This window comes from Lissotriton helveticus, chromosome 7 (genome assembly GCF_964261635.1).
Source record: "Lissotriton helveticus chromosome 7, aLisHel1.1, whole genome shotgun sequence".
Classification (NCBI taxonomy): Eukaryota; Metazoa; Chordata; class Amphibia; order Caudata; family Salamandridae; genus Lissotriton; species Lissotriton helveticus.
Window position 1 is genome coordinate 1005694001 of NC_136068.1, and position 17275 is coordinate 1005711275.

Below are 17275 nucleotides of genomic sequence, written 5' to 3' on the forward strand. Positions count from 1 at the left end.
AAATCAGTCTTGTGCATTGGTCGAAAGGGACCCATCAATTTAGAGTGTTCCACATTCAGCTACTGTGGGGGAGGCTTCTAAAAGGAGAGAAAACTTTCCCAACTCCATCTAGGAGAGCTTTAATCACTGCAATAATGAAGAAACATGCTGGATGCCAGACAAAGGCACTCTAATACAAGAACTGTAAACCAAACTTTGCTAGGACTTCCTGCTTGCGGATCTAGAACAGTCTTACGTCTTCTCAAATGATCAATTGCACAAAACCCAAGCCTGAACCCTGCATTTAGGATGTAAACACCTTTTTTTTAAATTATTTTCCATTTTTAACTAAACCTAGAGACTTACATCTTAACTGGCCATATTCTCCCAAGGTATGGCAGACAGAAGAGATGCACCCAAGTTCATGATCAAATGTGGGCTGGATATGACCGACTCACTAGGCAGAGCAGTTTATTCATTGGTGACCTTACTGCACCACAACTCTTTTCAGGGGCTGACAAAAGCCTCACATATGGACATGCCCTTTGGCTCCAATCTCTTCGGAGAAAAGGTGGACTCGGCAAATGGAGCGCTTCAAAGATAGCGAGCTACAGCCAGTTCCTTGGCTCTTTCCATGGCCCCCGCCAACACCAATCTGCCTTTCATGCCAACGGAAGGGGCTTCCAACCATGTCCTTACCGATCCAGCCACCATGGCACACAAGCACCCTTGCCTCTGCATGACCAAGGACTATTTGCCCCCAGATCCTGTGGGGCCTAGGGGTACAACCAGAGGTCAGGCCAGTCCATTACCTTCTCGGTTGCCGCAGCCTCCAAACCTCTTAATTTCGCCGTTAACAATAGCGGTCGGCAGTAGGTGTTTCTGCAGGGCGGTGACGTGGACAGGGGGAGGGGCAGGGTGGGGGGTAGTAATCTATGGATTACGGAGTTTTACAGGTAAGTCAACATTTTAAAAAATAAAACGAATTTTGTTGCGCGCACTGCATCACATTTGGTGATGCAGTGCGCGCAACGAAATTAGTTTTATTTATTTAAATGTTTACTTACATGTAAAACTCCGTAATCCATACATTACTACCCCCCACCCTGTCCCTCCCCCTGCCCAAGTCACTGCCCTACAGAAACACCTACTCTCGACCGCTACTGGCCCTTAAATCATCATGGGCAACCAGTGGGAGGCAGGATACACCATCACCGACACCAGTGGAGGTCAATAACATCAGACCACTGGGTGCTCCAGATTGTCCAAAAGGGCTGCTCCTTCCTTTCATGGCTACTCCTCCAATCATGCCACCTGCTTGTGACAGGCTGACGGAGGACCATCTTTCCTTGATCCACCAGGAAGTGGCAGCTTTCCTGACCAATGGAGACATAGAGAGAGTGCTGATGCCAGAAGTAGGTCGTGGTTGGTAATGCCCCTACTTTCTGGTGCCTAAAAATGACATAGGCCTTTGTCCTCTCCTAGACCTGGGCTCTCACAATTTCATCCCAAGGCCTGTCTGCGCCTCAAAACATGGCTGGAATGTTAGGGCATATCCCTGGTGACTCAGTACCTGGCAGGCTCTCTGAACCCCAGGGCGGACGTACTCAGCCGAAGATGGCTAGCGGATCACAAATGGCACCTCCACTTGGAGGTGGTGGAAGGTCTAATTCAGCAGTGGGGAGAGCCTTGATTAGATCTGTTCACCAGCACCGACAACATGCAATGTCAGCAGTTATGTGCGCTGGAGTTTCCAAGGCTTCCCTCGTTCTGATGCACTTTTCGTCTCGAGTAGCACTCTGGCTGCCCGTAAGCCTTTCCGCCGATTTCCCTCCTGCCCATAGTTTTCAAGAAGATCAGGAACAACTAGGGCAAAGTCATCCTTATGGCTCCAGACTGGGCTTGGTATCCCGAGCTGTTAAGCATGGCCTTCAGTCCTCCGATAAGACTGCCCCTTTGGAAGGATCAGTGCTTAATTTGAGCCAGTGATTTCCGGTGCTCGGCATCAACACTTAATTGGTTTCCAGTGCTCAGCACCGGCACTTAACTGTCATCACACACTTATGACCTTCTGCCACATGGTGGCTCTGCCCATCATATTTGGAGTTCAGCAGAACATCGGTCGTTTATGAATACAAAATACATTAAAAATGCTAATTTCTTTCTCCTCAGCCATTCCTTAAGCTCTGGGGACCCGGAATCAGTGGTGCAAGCTGCAGTGGCCTCCTGTTCAGAGCACCAGCACTTATTATATTACAAATTAAGCACTGGGAAGGACCTTCTGTCACATCAGCAGGGAAGGGGTCTCCACTAGAACCTGTCAACGCTTTGGCTTCATACGTGGAGATTGAGCCGCAACAGTTGACAGCTTTCAACCTTATGCCCACAGTTGGAATGTTTTCTTGGCTGCCAGGAGTCCCTCCACCAAGATGGTTTACACCTGCTGCGGTAGCAAGTTTGTGGCTTGGTGAGCTAAGAAGCATGTTGACCCCTTTTCTGCTCTTCTTTCTCAGGTACTTCTGCTTATATTGTCTCTTGTCCAGCGAGGCTCTGCTTTGGGCACCTTAAAGAGCTATCTTCATGTCATCTCACAACTTCCTGTGGTTGCCTGATCAGCCATCCCTCATAAATCCCCTCTTGTAAATAGGTTTTTGAAAGGTCTCCAACATATGTTTCCACCTTCATCCGTTATCATGCCTCAGTGGAACCTCAATCTTGTACTTCTGTTTCTGATATGCACTCCCTTTGAGCTGCTAAATAACTGCCCTTTCAGGCTATTTACCATCAAGGCGGCCTTCCTTGTGGCGATACCATCTGCCTGGAGGGTCAGTAAACCCCATGCCTTGTCATCTAAGCCGCTGTACCTAACCATCTTCTCAGGCAAGCTGGTTCTTCTCACTAGAGCTTCCTCTCTGCCGAACGTTGGCACTCTGTTTCATGTAGACCAGTTCATTAACCTGCTTGCCTCTTACGCTCCACCACATCCCTTTAACGAAGAGGAGAAACTCCACCATCAGGACCCTAAAAGAGCGTTGTGGTTCTATCTTCACCTCATGAGAGAATTCCTGGTGGACGACTAACTCTTCGTGGACAGTGTCGGAGCAAAGAAGGGAAGGTCTGTGCGGAAACTGCCCCTCTCCCGATGGAGATTGTACTCTGCATTAAAATCTACTACGCTTTGGCCAAGAAACAACCCGCTGAGGGTTTGCATGGTCATTCCACCGGAGTTAAGCCTGTGACCACTGCGTTAGCACGCAGAGTTCTTGTCCTTGACATTTGTCAGGCAGCTGCATGGGTGTCTCTGCACACGTTCACCAAGCCCTACTGCCTATTTGGTCCTGTGGTCCTTTCTAGTGTGAACTTGCTCCGCAGACACACCTTCGGGAGGTATTGCTGGAGTATCTGTTTTAAGGTAAGGAATTTGCAGCTAGAAGACGCTTTCAAACGAACAAGTTGGTAGCGCCTTATCTCAACGACTCTATCTAATCTCTTTCTAGCTACAGATTCCTTACCGACCCACCCTTCCTCACCGCTCTGCAAACAGATTTCTAGGGTCAAGGCTTTCCCCTTTCAGAGCTCTAGTTTTCCACACTAGCAGTCAGTGTTCTTCGTATCTCCATACTCCTGGTGTGGAAAGTCGTGAAAAGAAACAGGCATTAGTGCGCTGAGGTGACACCTATATAGGCACCGCGCACGTTGCTTCTGGCGCTGATGACACCAATTACGCCAAACAAAGCCGAACTGTGCCATCAAGGGGCTTTTTTTAGCAAGAGTACAGCTCAAGAAATTTTTTTAGTTCCAGTCTGACACCTGGGCATATTTCTAAGGTAACAAATCTGCGGCTAGACAGTGTCTCAACCAGATAAGGCATTACCGAAGGTAAGTAATTTGTTCTACGGCATGGTATTAGGCAACAAAACAAATACCCATTTCATCCTTTACTTACTGCCAAACAAAGTTTTAGGTGTGCTGATCTGACTAGGTTCTATTTACATAGTTGGGCTAGTGCTAATTTTTTTAATGAAAGTAAATATTTTTTTCTTAGTGCCCAGCGAGAAATTGGTATCCAATGATAGTGGAGCTATTCCAGAGGTTGAGGTTCTAGGCACACTGCTGGATTTTATCATCTAAGTCATGAATATAGTGCTACTTTTTACAGTGGGATCATTTTGGGAGCAAGCAATGTTTGTTATCGTCTTCTGTGACATGTAGTTTACTTTTTAATGAAAGTAAATATTTTTTTCTTAGTGCCCAGCGAGAGATTGGTATCCAATGATAGTGGAGCTATTCCAGAGGTTGAGGTTCTAGGCACACTGCTGGATTTTATCATCTAAGTCATGAATATAGTGCTACTTTTTACAGTGGGATCATTTTGGGAGCAAGCAATGTTTGTTATCGTCTTCTGTGACATGTAGTTTACTTTCCTTAGGTTACCTGTGGTGTAGCGCAAATGTATATTGAATAAAATGTGTTATTTCGCTTCCGGATAACTTGTCTTCATATGCTTCGACAAGGGCCTTATTTTTATTTTTATATAAAGTTTTATCCTAGAATCGCATCAGTAGTCTTTTTTTATGTGTCCGAAAATGCACACATTTGCACAGTGAGGAGCCCAACAGTTTTCACTGATTGTACCTTATGTCACCACTGTCCTTTGCAGAATCTGAAGCGAGTGGCTGAGGTCTGGATGGATGAGTATGCGGAGTACATTTACCAGCGCCGTCCTGAGTACAGGCACCTTTCCGCAGGTGATGTAGCTGCACAGAAGGAACTGCGGAACCACCTCAATTGCAAGAGCTTTAAGTGGTTTATGAACGAGGTCGCCTGGGACCTGCCAAATTTCTACCCCCCTGTGGAGCCCCCTGCAGCAGCCTGGGGAGAGGTGGGTTAAGCTTAAAAGACCCAAATATTGAGTCCGCAGCTTATTCATAGACGTGCTTGGCGAAAGTCATAATTTAGGTTTTTATTTCAGCGAGGATGGCATCAGTTAATGAGTTGCAGCACGGAAGTCTTAATTGACCCGAAGGAGATATTCAAAATAATATTGAAACAACCATATATATGTTTTTAATGTAAAAATTACCCAAGGTCTTTAAGTGGTCTAGTCACTCCGGGTCTGATGATGGTTAAAAACGGACATTGGAGCGGCTCAATACCGGGCCCTATATTTATGTCCTTAACTTTACTGGCATAAACACTGAAATATTTCTGAACAATTAATGTAAATAACCTGATGGTATTCCATGTCAGCGATTAAGTTCCTGTTTCTTTTTCTCGTTTTACCTAATATTGCATTCCCTAGGAGTGTTAGCTATTTCCAGGGCGTTGTTGTGCTTCTGTATTTTTTCATGCATCATATTAGTCCTGAATTGTGCATACTTTGAACTTAGTCGCTCAGAACTCTGGCTGAGATGAAGACAGTGCGGGTTTCTCACAGTGCCAACCTTGTGAGCCAAAAGGGTGTTCAGAATGCATGGTCATGCAATCGTTGGCTTCTGAGCAGAGCACACACAACAATGGTCACTTATTCCAGTTGCACTTGTGAATCTGTACATATGTGTGAAGGAGTTACACTGTTATCAAAATATTGACACAGTGAAAGTAAAAGAAAATGCAGTGCTTACAAGTGAGTGGGTGCCTTGTGTGTTTAGGGTTGGTAAAGTGAAGGAGATGTGAGGAAGTGCATTCAGAAAAGAGGATGCTGAAGAGGCAATATGTGGAGTTTAAGATGTGCGGATGTAGAGAGAAAAAAAGGGCGTACATGTCTAACATAGCGTGAAACTAACCTGAGCGATTGAGACAATCTGAAGACAACTACTCCTTCCACAGGCTTCAGAAATGTTTAATACACAGTCTCACAGTTTTAGAATTAAAACGTTTTCAATATTATTTGCAACAAAATCAGTTTTGTTATAATGTTTCTTATACAGCTAACAACTATTGACAAAGCTAATAGTCCTGGCTGGCTTTAGGTGTATGTCGGTTGTTGTGTTAAATATTTTCATGCAATAGCAGAAAGCTCAGATCCAAAATACTGACCAGATGCACACTATTTGAATTGCTAAAATTTAGTTTACATGTTTAAACTATACCCTTAATTATATAGGCCACTCCCCTTTTAGAGGACTCCCTACACACACACTTACTTTTATCGTTCCACGTAACTATCCTCAATTCGTTCACAGTGGCTTACAGGCACTCGGGATGCGAGGGAAATAGCAAAGAAACCTCTGCGTCTGCAACATAATCTGTTACATAGCCGGGTCCCAGTGAATCCGCGCCAGGTAGAAAAAGGGCAGCAGCACAAAGATAAAAAGATCTCAGACTTCCCAGCTCTATCCTGACCCTCCCTAGCTAGGCGGCTGTAGACGCTTCCGAAAGTTCCTCCATTGACCCAGTTATATCATGGCCTCTTTATAAATCACTCCTGTACCTACTACATATGGCCCAGGGAAGAGATAATCTTGCTTGCTAGCTACTGCTAACTCTATCCATTCATGTGCAATCGCAGTCATGGAGGCCTTGGGGAATGGGCAGGCAACAACACTTCCACAATCATAACAAAGTCTTGTCTGCTTACAGCTTCATCAGACACCGGGCAGTGTTAGAGCGCCTTGCTGGCCATTTCTTTTTGTGTTTTTTAATCTATTGATTATCTTCTAGCCACAGATTCCTTACCTTAGAATATTCCCTAGATGTCGGGCTGAATCTGGAAGATTTCGAGCTGTTTCTCTGCATGCTGGTTGGGGGCATAATTTGGCTCGGCGCAGCTCTTGCCAGAAATGACGTGCATGATGCCTATATAGGAGTCACCCTGGTGCACTAACATTAGTTCTTTCCTTTCTGCACCTGAAAACTCTCATCTGTGATGAGGCGCCCTCAGTTGTTTTTTGACAGTTTTTTCTCAACCTTTTGTCAAACCTTTTTCGAGAGATTTTTCTCCTAGTGTGACAGGGATGTCCCCAAAGAAACCTGCTTGTTTCATACCATGTGTTGCCTGTCACAGGCTGATGTCGTGATAGACCCACACTTACTTCGTGGTGCTTGGAGAGGGACTGCAACTCTAAGACCAGCAAGGAGTGCCATACCTTGCGCCTGTAGGCGATGAGGGAGTATTCTTTCAAGCTCCTCATCACCTGGTGTCAGATGACCCCGCAACACTCAATATCTCGGTCATGCTAAAGGTCCCGGAACAGCTTGCAGACCTGCACCCGATGGTCATCATCCCCTCATTCAAAATCATCGGGTAAGTTTCACCACTAAAAGAAGACAGTGGTCTTTGGCTTTGCACCGCCTGTCTAAATCCTTGAACGATATGCTGGAACGTCTTCATTCCGGGCCCCTGCTTCGGCGGAGCCTGAGACAAGGTCCACTCTGTGCTCCCCTTACTTACCCAGAGCCAGAGCAACCCCCGCTCAACTGAAAGACTTCTATGAGGCTATTCACCTCATATTTAGGTGGTCCCATCCCCTTTGCAGCACGTTCATTTTACATTTGATAATCGACTGGAGAGGGAGACAAATGGGAGGGGCTTGGGAAGCTTTATGGATAACAGCATCCCCTAGACGATACTGATGCCAGTTGTTTAGAGAACTCAAAGGAGACTGGCTTTGTCTATTCCCTTACCATGACTATGGAGGAGGGTGCCTCCCCTCAGTCATCCATATGCTATGGACTTGCCCCATGCTGCAAGCCATTTGGGCGAAAGTACATGCCACACTGCTGACGGTTGGGCTTGACGGGACTGAACACTTGGGAGGCCGGCACCGTAGGGATTTTTAAGCGACACAAACAGAGAAAGGTGGAGACCCGATTTGCTATCCTAGTCATACTCCTTGCTAAGCTTAGCATTACACTACACTCGCGATCACCTAATGGCCCCCCTATAGAGGCATGATGGGGGGTGGTCAAAAAATGGGGTGCGGCCGAGGAGGACAGTGTTAGAGCGCCTTGGAGTGGTTGATGCTCCTTCATGACTTCATGCACGCGCAAGACACCCCATGTGACACCCAGACAGTGCTAGGCCCGGATGAACCCCGAACCCCATTCATATCGCCTGCACGAGACCATCCACCTGCGGCCCCAAGCGACACACCCCTCTCGTCCTGATGGGGGATCACCCCAGGAGTTACTAGCCCATGGCATTCAATGCCCCTACCCCTGCCCCATTTTCCAGAGTTCAATTTCCTCAGTTTGGTTGTATAGAAGGATGCAGTGTCATCCCGAACACCAGATGGAGATAGCGAGGGTGCATTAGCAACAATTGAGTACCAGCCATCCCAATGTGTCATCTACTATCCCCAGATAGGCACACATCCCTACACACCATAAGCGTCAAGGCAGTCTAGGCCTCGATGGACTGGAATTTAAATAAATGTTTCTTCATGATAGTTGCATACCTTGCAAAAAAAAAAACAATACAAAGGTTTATCAAAAAGGAGGTGCCTCATTTGCTGTGGTGATGCGCAGGGCGACTGAGGCCTTGGACCTTCAGTTGCCCTCAGTGGCAGTCAAGATGAATGTCTACACAGAGGTGCTTCTGCTGGGAGTTGCCCCTTCTGAACCAATACTCCTTTAATGAACCCCTTACCATTGTACTCATTGGGGCCTGTGCACAGGACAATTGCCTGCCGCCATCGCCCTGCTCCTGAGAACTCCAGTTTCCTTACCAAACACTCTACTCTTGCGAGCTTGATGGTCCAAGCCTCCACCTGTTGGGTCAATCCAAGTGCATTCCATATCACTCCACTGGGTATGAAATCCCACATGATGGATACCTTTGGGAAGATGATGTTACTCCAGTATTGGATCTTTCATAGATTCACATGCTTGAATCATTCCCCGTCGTCCAGATGGGAGTCCCCGGTACATAAAAAAGCAATGCTTAGATAAATACAAAACAGAAAAAAGGCCTAGGCCCATTTCCATTTTGTAGCCCATAACAGTCATTATGTAAAATAGACTAAACTTTTCCCTTAGCCAATCAGGACCTCTCACCCTCTAGAACACTCCTGAGAGACCCTTAGCCCCTCAGATGTTCTACCGCATGTTGTGCTAGGGAGTCCTTTTTGAGCTCTGCTCCGAATTTCTCTTGTTACTTGAGATTTGGAGTTTTATTCTGTGAATTTCATCTGCTGTTATCATCTTCACTGCTGACTACTAATTAATTCTGTCTGAGAATGTCTGGAAAGGAGAAAAAGGGTTTGTTTAGAGCCTGTGCCACTTGTTCCAAGTAGAGGCTCTACACTGATGACCCTCATGCTGATTGTATTTACTGCCTTTTTCCGGGCCATCAAGCTAAAGACTGTAAGTTATGTCGTACCTTGTCAAGTAAAAACCCTGAGGGACCGTAAAGGATGCATTTTGATATGGCTTCAAAAGCTTTAGGCCCGAAAGGAGGTTATCTCCAGTGATAGTGATGAGGCATCCTCTTCTTCATCTAGGAGACCTCAAAAAAGAAAGAAATCACCTCATGCTCTTCTGGGCGCAGTCCCTCAAAATCTCCTCAAACTAAGAAAAGGAGAGTAAGGGACATGCTTCGGGGGATACGGCTACAAAAATGACGGATCTGAGCCGTCTAAATCACCCCCTCAGGTCTGGCAATCCTATAAGAAGGCTTCCTCAATGCCTTCTGAGGTAAAATCAGTGAAATCTGCATCGTCGACGAGAAGGACTTCGTCGATGATGACGAAGATTGAGGTTAAGTTAATCCCAAAGAAACCTTTACTGCCGGTGACTGATGGCTCTCCGTCGACGACGTCACTGTCGACGACGGCTTCGACGCCAGTATCGTCGATGACGACTACTTTATCGACAACGACAACAACTCTGATAACGGGATCGTCGACGACTATAACGACGACGGTAACTACTTCATCGACGAATGATAAGGCACTGCTGTTGGTGTCGACGGCTGCATCGACAACTATGGTGTCGTCTACTATCTCGTCGGAGATCTTGTCGACGGGCTCGTAGACGAGGGAAAAAACAACAGAGAAGTTGGGAGTTGCCAGGAAGAGGAGGATTACGCTGGAAATCGTCTCACCAAGCAATATTACACCTCTTGTGCCATCACACCTGCTGGAGGAGCAGGATTCAGAGGAGGAGGATGAAGGCCCTTTTGGCTATGCGAGTAGCCCTTCACAATTACATTTGAAGTGTCAGGAGGATGACTTTTAGGAGGAATACGGGGAGTATCAATACCCTCCCCAACACCAATATCGCCAGGGTTACCAGGAGGAGATGGTTGGCATGCAGTCTTACTTATTGATGGACCTTCAGTTTATGCTGGCGGACTACAGAAAGAGGTTCCCACCAACTCCATCTCAAGAGGTGCCATTATCTGCTCCGCGCCCACGCTCCATTCCAGCTTCTTCAGTTAGAAGCCGGGAGTTACTGCCAGACCCCTTGCCAAGATCACCACAGCCAATGCCTCAACAGGATCCAGTCACCACGGATGATGCCCAAGAGGAGGGAGAGATAACTGATCCTAACAATGAATGGGATAACTACCTTATTCCTCCGCCTTCTTCTCCCTCTCCAGTGCCGATTGATTCATCGCCAGAGGACATCGGCGGATTCCATAATTTGATGGAAAGAGCAGCGAAGAGATTTGAACTCCCGATGTCAGCTACCCAGACGGAGTATTTCTTATATGATTTCAAAGAACCATACAGGAAATCAGTTAGAGCTATCCCTATAATTAGTCATGTTTGGGGGGGAAGGCCTTAAGGTCATGAGGACACCGGCGACGATCACACTGGTACTCGCCAGACTGGATAAGAAGCATAAAGCTCCTGTGGACGCGCTAGCTTGTTCAGTGGGCCATCCCAAACCGGACACTGTCATTTCCCAGGCTGCTCAACAGAAGTCCAAAAATCCGTCAGCTCCTATTACAACGCCTCCTGACAGAGAGGGTAGACGCCTGGATAATGCAGGCAAAATATTTTCTTCAATGTCAGCTCTTCTGGTCAGAGCTGCAAATGCCCTTGCCATTCTGGGCAGATATGATAGGCAGATGTGGTGTGACCTGACGCCTTATATAGTTCTGATTCCAGAGGAAAGTAGACAAGAGGTGAAAAACATCCTTCAGGAGGGAGAAAGGGCTCCGGCTGAAGTAATTGATTGTGCGATGGAAATCGCTACCACGGCTTTCAGATCGTTTGGAGGGGTGGCAGTGTTGCGAGAAACAGCTTTTAGACCTGAGGTCCAGAATAAGATCTTGGATCTTCCCTTCTATGGGAAAGCCTTATTTGGGAAATATGTTGACGATGCGCTGCAGAGTATCAAAAAGGATACAGATACAGCGAAGGCTCTGGGGACACTGCAGTGCCGGAAGATGCCCTTTCGAGGAGCTAGAGGGAGAGGCCAAACATCATATAGAGGGGGATACCAACAGAACAGATACCCCTCCTACTCTACATCTTCTCAGCCATACCAACAACAGTATGGTCAACGACAGGCAGGGGGCTACTCTAAATCCGCCCCTAGAAGAAGAGGAGGTCGTCAAGGAAAGGACAACTCGCGACAACAATGACAACCTTCAACCTCCAGCTATATTTATCCCTCCCCCTCCAGAAGTTCCCCTGGATGGAAGAATTTCCTATCATCTTCACTATTGGCAGAAGATAACTACGGACCGATCGCTCTTCAATCTAATACAATTTGGACATACTTTAGAGTTTCTTCACATTCCCTTGTACTCCTCCGACACATCAAGAGGTCAAACATCTGCACCTGATATGCATGAAGATTCAGACAATGCTCCGAAAAGGAGCAATAGAACCAGTGCCAATCTCCCAGAGTGGAAGGGGATTTTATTCCCGTTTTTTCCTAATCTGAAATGTTTTTCATCAATGGCGTCCTATTCTGGATCTGAGAACTCTAAATACTTATCTCAAAAAGCAGTCCTTCCGGATAGTTTCCCTCCAAGACTTTGTGCTACTCTTAAACCCAGGGGATCATATGACCACCTTAGTCTTGCAGGATGCGTATTTCCACATCCCCATTCATCCTTACCACAGGCAGTTTCTTCAGTTTGTTGTAGCCTCAGACCATTATCAGTTAAAGGTGCTGCCGTTAGGCCTCAAATCAGCCCCAAAGATTTTCACAAAATGTCTGGTTCCAGTGGCGGCTTTTCTAAGGAAACAAAGACACCAGGTGTTTCCTTACCTGGACGACTGGTTAATCAAAGCGCCTACACGAGCATCGGCTCAGTCTTCTACAGTGGCATGTGTAGAATTGTTTGCCAAGCTGAGCCTGACTCTGAACACGGAGAAGTCATCCCTCCATCCTGCGAGGAACATCACATTCTTGGGGGCGATTCTGGACACCACAGTAAACAAAGCGTTTCCTTCCATGGAGAGATAACAGAGACTAATGTCTTTATCCCAGGCATTTGCAAAATGAAAGTGTCTTTCAGTACGCCATTACAAGTCACTACTAGGCACAATGTCCTTTTGCATCCCTCTCTTTCCTTTCTGCCGATTAAGGATGCGTCCGTTGCAGGAGCAACTGGATCGAAAATGGAGTCTGGCAGTGGGATATTTCGACGACATTATCACAATCACACCAGCCATGGATCAGGCAGTAGCATGGTGGACCCAGCGATGAAATATCTCAGTCGGCCTTTCCTTCCTTACCGAACCAGCTCTGCTGGTTATTACCACTGATGCATCCCTAGAAGGTTGGGAGGCTTTTCTTCAAGACCTCCAGGTCAGTGGTCATTGAAAGTTACAGGAACAGCAACTTCACATCAATCTGCTGGAACACAGGGCAGTGGGATTGGCATTGCTGGCTTTCCTGCGGAGAATACAAGGCTCGGCTGTGCTAATCAGGACAAACAACACAACAGCAATGCATTATCTCAACAAACAGGGTGGTACGAGATCGCTTTCCCTGTCTCATGAAGCCCAGAAAATCTGGGAATGGGCAGTTCAAAATGGAATACCCCTAAAAGTAGGAACATCTTCCGAGAGATCAGAATGTCAAGGTGGACACACTGAGCAGGCTTAAATCAGCCTGCCACGAGTGGGAGACCAATCACGAAATTCCAGAAGGCATCTTCCTAAGGTGGGGAGAGCCAACAGTGGACTTCTTCGCGACAGCTCTGAACAAAAAATGCTGGTTCTTCGCAAGTTGGCTTCACCAACGGGGATCTTGGGGGAATGCATCTTTGATGGCATGGTCAGGTGTCTTTGCCTACCCCTTTCCTCCGATTCCCCTCCTGCCGAGCATTCTTACAAAGATCAAGAGCGAACCGTGCAAAATGATCCTGATAGCCCCATGGTGGTCTAGACAACACTGGTTCACAGAGCTTCTTCTACTGTCGGAGGCTCATCCAGTTCACCTTCAACCAATACCTTTGCTCTTGACGATGTCCCAGGGACAAGTACTTCATCCAGATCCGAAATCACTATGTTTAGTGGCTTGGCTCCTGAACACTGTGAATTTCAACATTTAAATATTTCATCTGAATGCAAGGATATCTTGTCAAATGCCAGGGCGGAAAGTACAAATAAGACATACAGGATGAAGTGGAAAAGGTTCTGATTATGGTGCCAGGAGTTTAATATTTATTCTCTAAGATCGGCAGCTTTTGAGAGTATCCCATATAATCTGCTCTTGGCAAAATCTGGTTTAGCTCATGCATCTATAAGAGTGCATCTAGCCACTATATCACGTTACAGAAGAACTTCCTCGGGACCATCGTTGTGGTCTGAGAGAATCAAACAATTCATGAAGGGGTTATTTCGAACATTTCCTCCAGTGAAGACTCCACCACCTCTCTGGCAACTAAACATTGTGTTATCTCAAATAATCAAGGAGCCCTTCAAACCCATTCACAGGGCGGATCTTACATTTTTATCGTGGAAGGTAGCTCTGCTGCTAGCACTCACTTCGGCCAGGAGAGTTGGGGAGATACAAGCTCTCACCATACAGGAACCTTTCTTACAGTTCAAGGACGACCGCACAGTCCTCAGAACTAATCCGAAATTTATTCCCAAGGTGCCATCAGACTTTCATTTGAATGAGCCTCTAATTCTTAAAAGATTTTTTCTTCAACCGACTACTGCAGCGGAAAGAGCTCTGCACTCGCTAGACGTCCAACGTTGTCTCAAATTCTATTTGCAAAGAGCAAAACCTTTCCGTAAGTCGACACAACTCTTTATATCTTTTAGTGCACCCAGGTAGGGCTTTCCTCTATCCAAAAGGGGAATTGCCTGATTGATTTACAGTGCAATTCAATATTGTCAGCTGGGAAGCCGTTGAATGCACAAGTTTGTGCTCATTCTACGAGAGCAGTGTCTGCTTCCACTGCTTTGTTTGCTGGGGTACCTGTCCAGGATATCTGCAGGGCGGCTACCTGGAAGAGTACGCACACCTTCACCAGGCATTACTGCCTGGGTGCAGCCGTAGATAACGATGTGGCAGTGCAACAAGCGGTGCTGAGAAACCTTTTCCAGTCACTGTGAGCCCGCTTTATCATCCCTCCTTCCTTTATACATTGCATTTTCACATGTTCTTAACTGCTTTTTCTTGGCATATGTTAAGATGGATATACATTGTTGTTATTACCAAATAATATGTCTAGGCTATGCGATACCTGCGAGCTTTAAGATGAAGCATATGTATGGTGCTGTTCCAAGATGTCGCTGGCCCTTAGGTACTACACCTAGCCGAGACCCACTGGATTTTCAGGGGATGTCCAGGCCTTGCTCATGGACGCGCCCTTTGTTGCCTCATCTTTTTGGTGAGAAGGTGGACTTTGCGCTGGAGTACTTTCAGGATGTCAGAGCTCTGGCCAGGTCCTTGGGCTCTCCATGGCCCCTTGCCAACCACTGTCTGCCTTCCAACCCTTTTGTGGCCATGGAAGAGGTTTCCAACTGCATTCATGCCCTCCCAGCCAGTACAGCCAATAGGCTTCCCAGCCTTTTCGTGGCCGGGATGCAATTCTTACAGGCCACATAGTACAGGTAGCCAGAGGTCGTGCCAGCCTCCAAACCCCATTATTTGGCTCTCCTACCAACATGGGCACACAGTGGGGGGCAGGATACACCATCAACTGCACCACTGAAAAGTCAATAACGTTCAACAGGTCGGTTTTACAGATTGTTCATAAGGTTTACTTTATTCCCTTTCTAGAAACCCGTCCTCGTATGCCTCTTACTTAAGACCAATGACCATCTCGCTGTGCTCCGTCAGGAAGTGTTGGCACTTTTGTCCAAGGGTGCCATTGAGAGGTTGCAGGTATCTAAAGTGGGTATTGGTTGCTATTCCTGCTCCTTTCTGGTGCCTATAAAGGACAGAGACCTTTGTCCTATACTCGACCTGTGCCTTATCAACTTCTTCCTGAAGAAGCAATTCAGTATGCTCACCTTAGCTCAAATCCTGTCTGCCTTAGACCCTGGAGGCTGGTTGGTAGCATTGGACTGGCAGGACTCATATTTCCACATCCCCTTGCCTGCCCAAAGGCGTTACCTGCGGTTCACAGTGTGCCACAAGCCCTTTCAATCAACTATGATCTCCTTTGCCTCACCAGTGCTCTCATCTCCGATGTGGTCCAGTTCTCGGAGGGAACTGCAAAAGACCTGTAGTGGTAGCTGACAAACTGGGATTTGGTCAGTGGCAGATCACTTCCCCTCCCCTCCCCACCCAGAGCTGACTGTAGTGACAATGTGTCACTCCTGGGCCGGGGCAGCCATCTGGGAGAGGTGAAGATGAGGGGACTCTGGTCTCCGACAGAGTTTGGACTTCACATCAACCTGGTGGAGCTTCGGATGATCTGATTGGCATTGAAAGCCTTCCTTCGATAGGGGGAAGGCTGGTGCAGGTGACAAACTCAGCCGTCGATGCCGAGCGGATCACGAATGGCGTCTACAGTGGTGCAAGGTCTCTCTTAAGAGTCTGGAGAGCCTTAGGTTGATCTGTTTGCCACTGCCGAGAACATGCAGTGTCATGAGTTCTGCATGCTGGGGTTTCCAAGGCACCTCTCGCCCGTAGACGCTTTTCATCTTAAGTGGAGCCTTGGCCTATACCACTCCTGCCCAGAGTTCTTAAGAAGATCAAGAATGACTGGGCCCAATTCATTCTAGTGGCTCTGTATTGGGCAAGGAGAGTCTGGTATCCTGAGCTATTGAGCATGAGCATTGGTCCATCAGTCAGACTACCTCTTCTAGAGGATCTTCTGTCGCAGCAACAGGGGAGGCTCCTGCACCTGAACCTGCGTACCCTCCGCCTTCATGCCTGGAGATTGAGCAGCAGCAGTTTGCAGCTTTTGACCTTCTCCTGAAGTCTGTGATATTATTCTGGCGGCCAGGCATCCCTAAAACGGTATATGCCTGCTGATGAGATACATTTGTGACATGGTGTGCCTTCATGCATATCATCTCTCTCTGCTCCCCTTTCCCCAGTTCTGCTATTTGTTGTTCTTGGGCCAAGCCAGGCTCTGCTCTGGGCACTGTTAAGAGCTACTTCTTATCCATTTCAGAAATGTTGCAGTTGCCAAGCCCATCGCCTTTGTTTAAGTCTTCCCTTGTGGTCTCCGACATATGTTTCCTCCTGCTTTTCTACTGGTCATCACATCAGCCAGGAGGGTCTGAGAATTGCAGGCACTCTGTGCATTTTACTTATGCCACCTTCTATCCAGACAAGCAGGTACTGTGGACATGTGCCTCCTTCCGAAGGATGTGACTCGTTACCATTAGGCCAGAACCATGCCTACTTTCTTTGCTCCGCCTCTTCCTTCTAAGGAGGAGGAGAGACTCAATGGTGTGGACCCATAAATAGTGTGGTGTTCTACCTTGATCGCACAAGAGAATTCGGGTGGATGATCTACTCTTCGTAGGGTACGTCAGGCCAAGGAAGCAAAGGCTATGCAGAAATGGACCATTTCAACATAAATAGAGCTCTGCAAAAAGATCAACTGTACAAAGGCCAAGAAGCAACCCCCTTAAGGCTTGTGTGCTCATTCTACTAGTGCCAAGGCTGCAATCACTGTGATAGCTCGTGGAGTCCCCATCCTAGACATCTGTCAGGCAGTAAGGTGGGCATCTCTGCCACGTTGATCTAGCACTATTGCCTGGACACTCAGGTCCGTGTGACTGGCACTTTGCCCGTTCGATTCTTTCTCATTTAACTCCTTTTCGTAGACCCACCTCAGTGGAGATATTTGTTGGGTATCTAAGTAAAGGAATCTGCGGCTAGAAGTCTCTATGAGATGGCCAAGTTACTTACCTTTGGTAACGCTGCATCTGGTAGAGTCCATCTAGCCAAATATTTGTTACTGACCCTCCCA

At 47.1% G+C, this 17275-nt stretch overlaps 1 protein-coding gene across 3 annotated transcripts in view; it reads left to right on the top strand.

Moving 5' to 3' along the window:
• GALNT10 (polypeptide N-acetylgalactosaminyltransferase 10) overlaps nucleotides 1-17275 on the top strand; it is a 688264-nt gene that overhangs the window by 498296 nt on the left and 172693 nt on the right. For all 3 annotated transcript variants that reach the window (XM_078653659.1, XM_078653658.1, XM_078653660.1), the window contains one exon: nucleotides 4640-4861. In XM_078653659.1, coding sequence (XP_078509785.1) covers nucleotides 4640-4861 — 222 coding nt within the window. The remainder of the gene's footprint in view (nucleotides 1-4639; nucleotides 4862-17275) is intronic.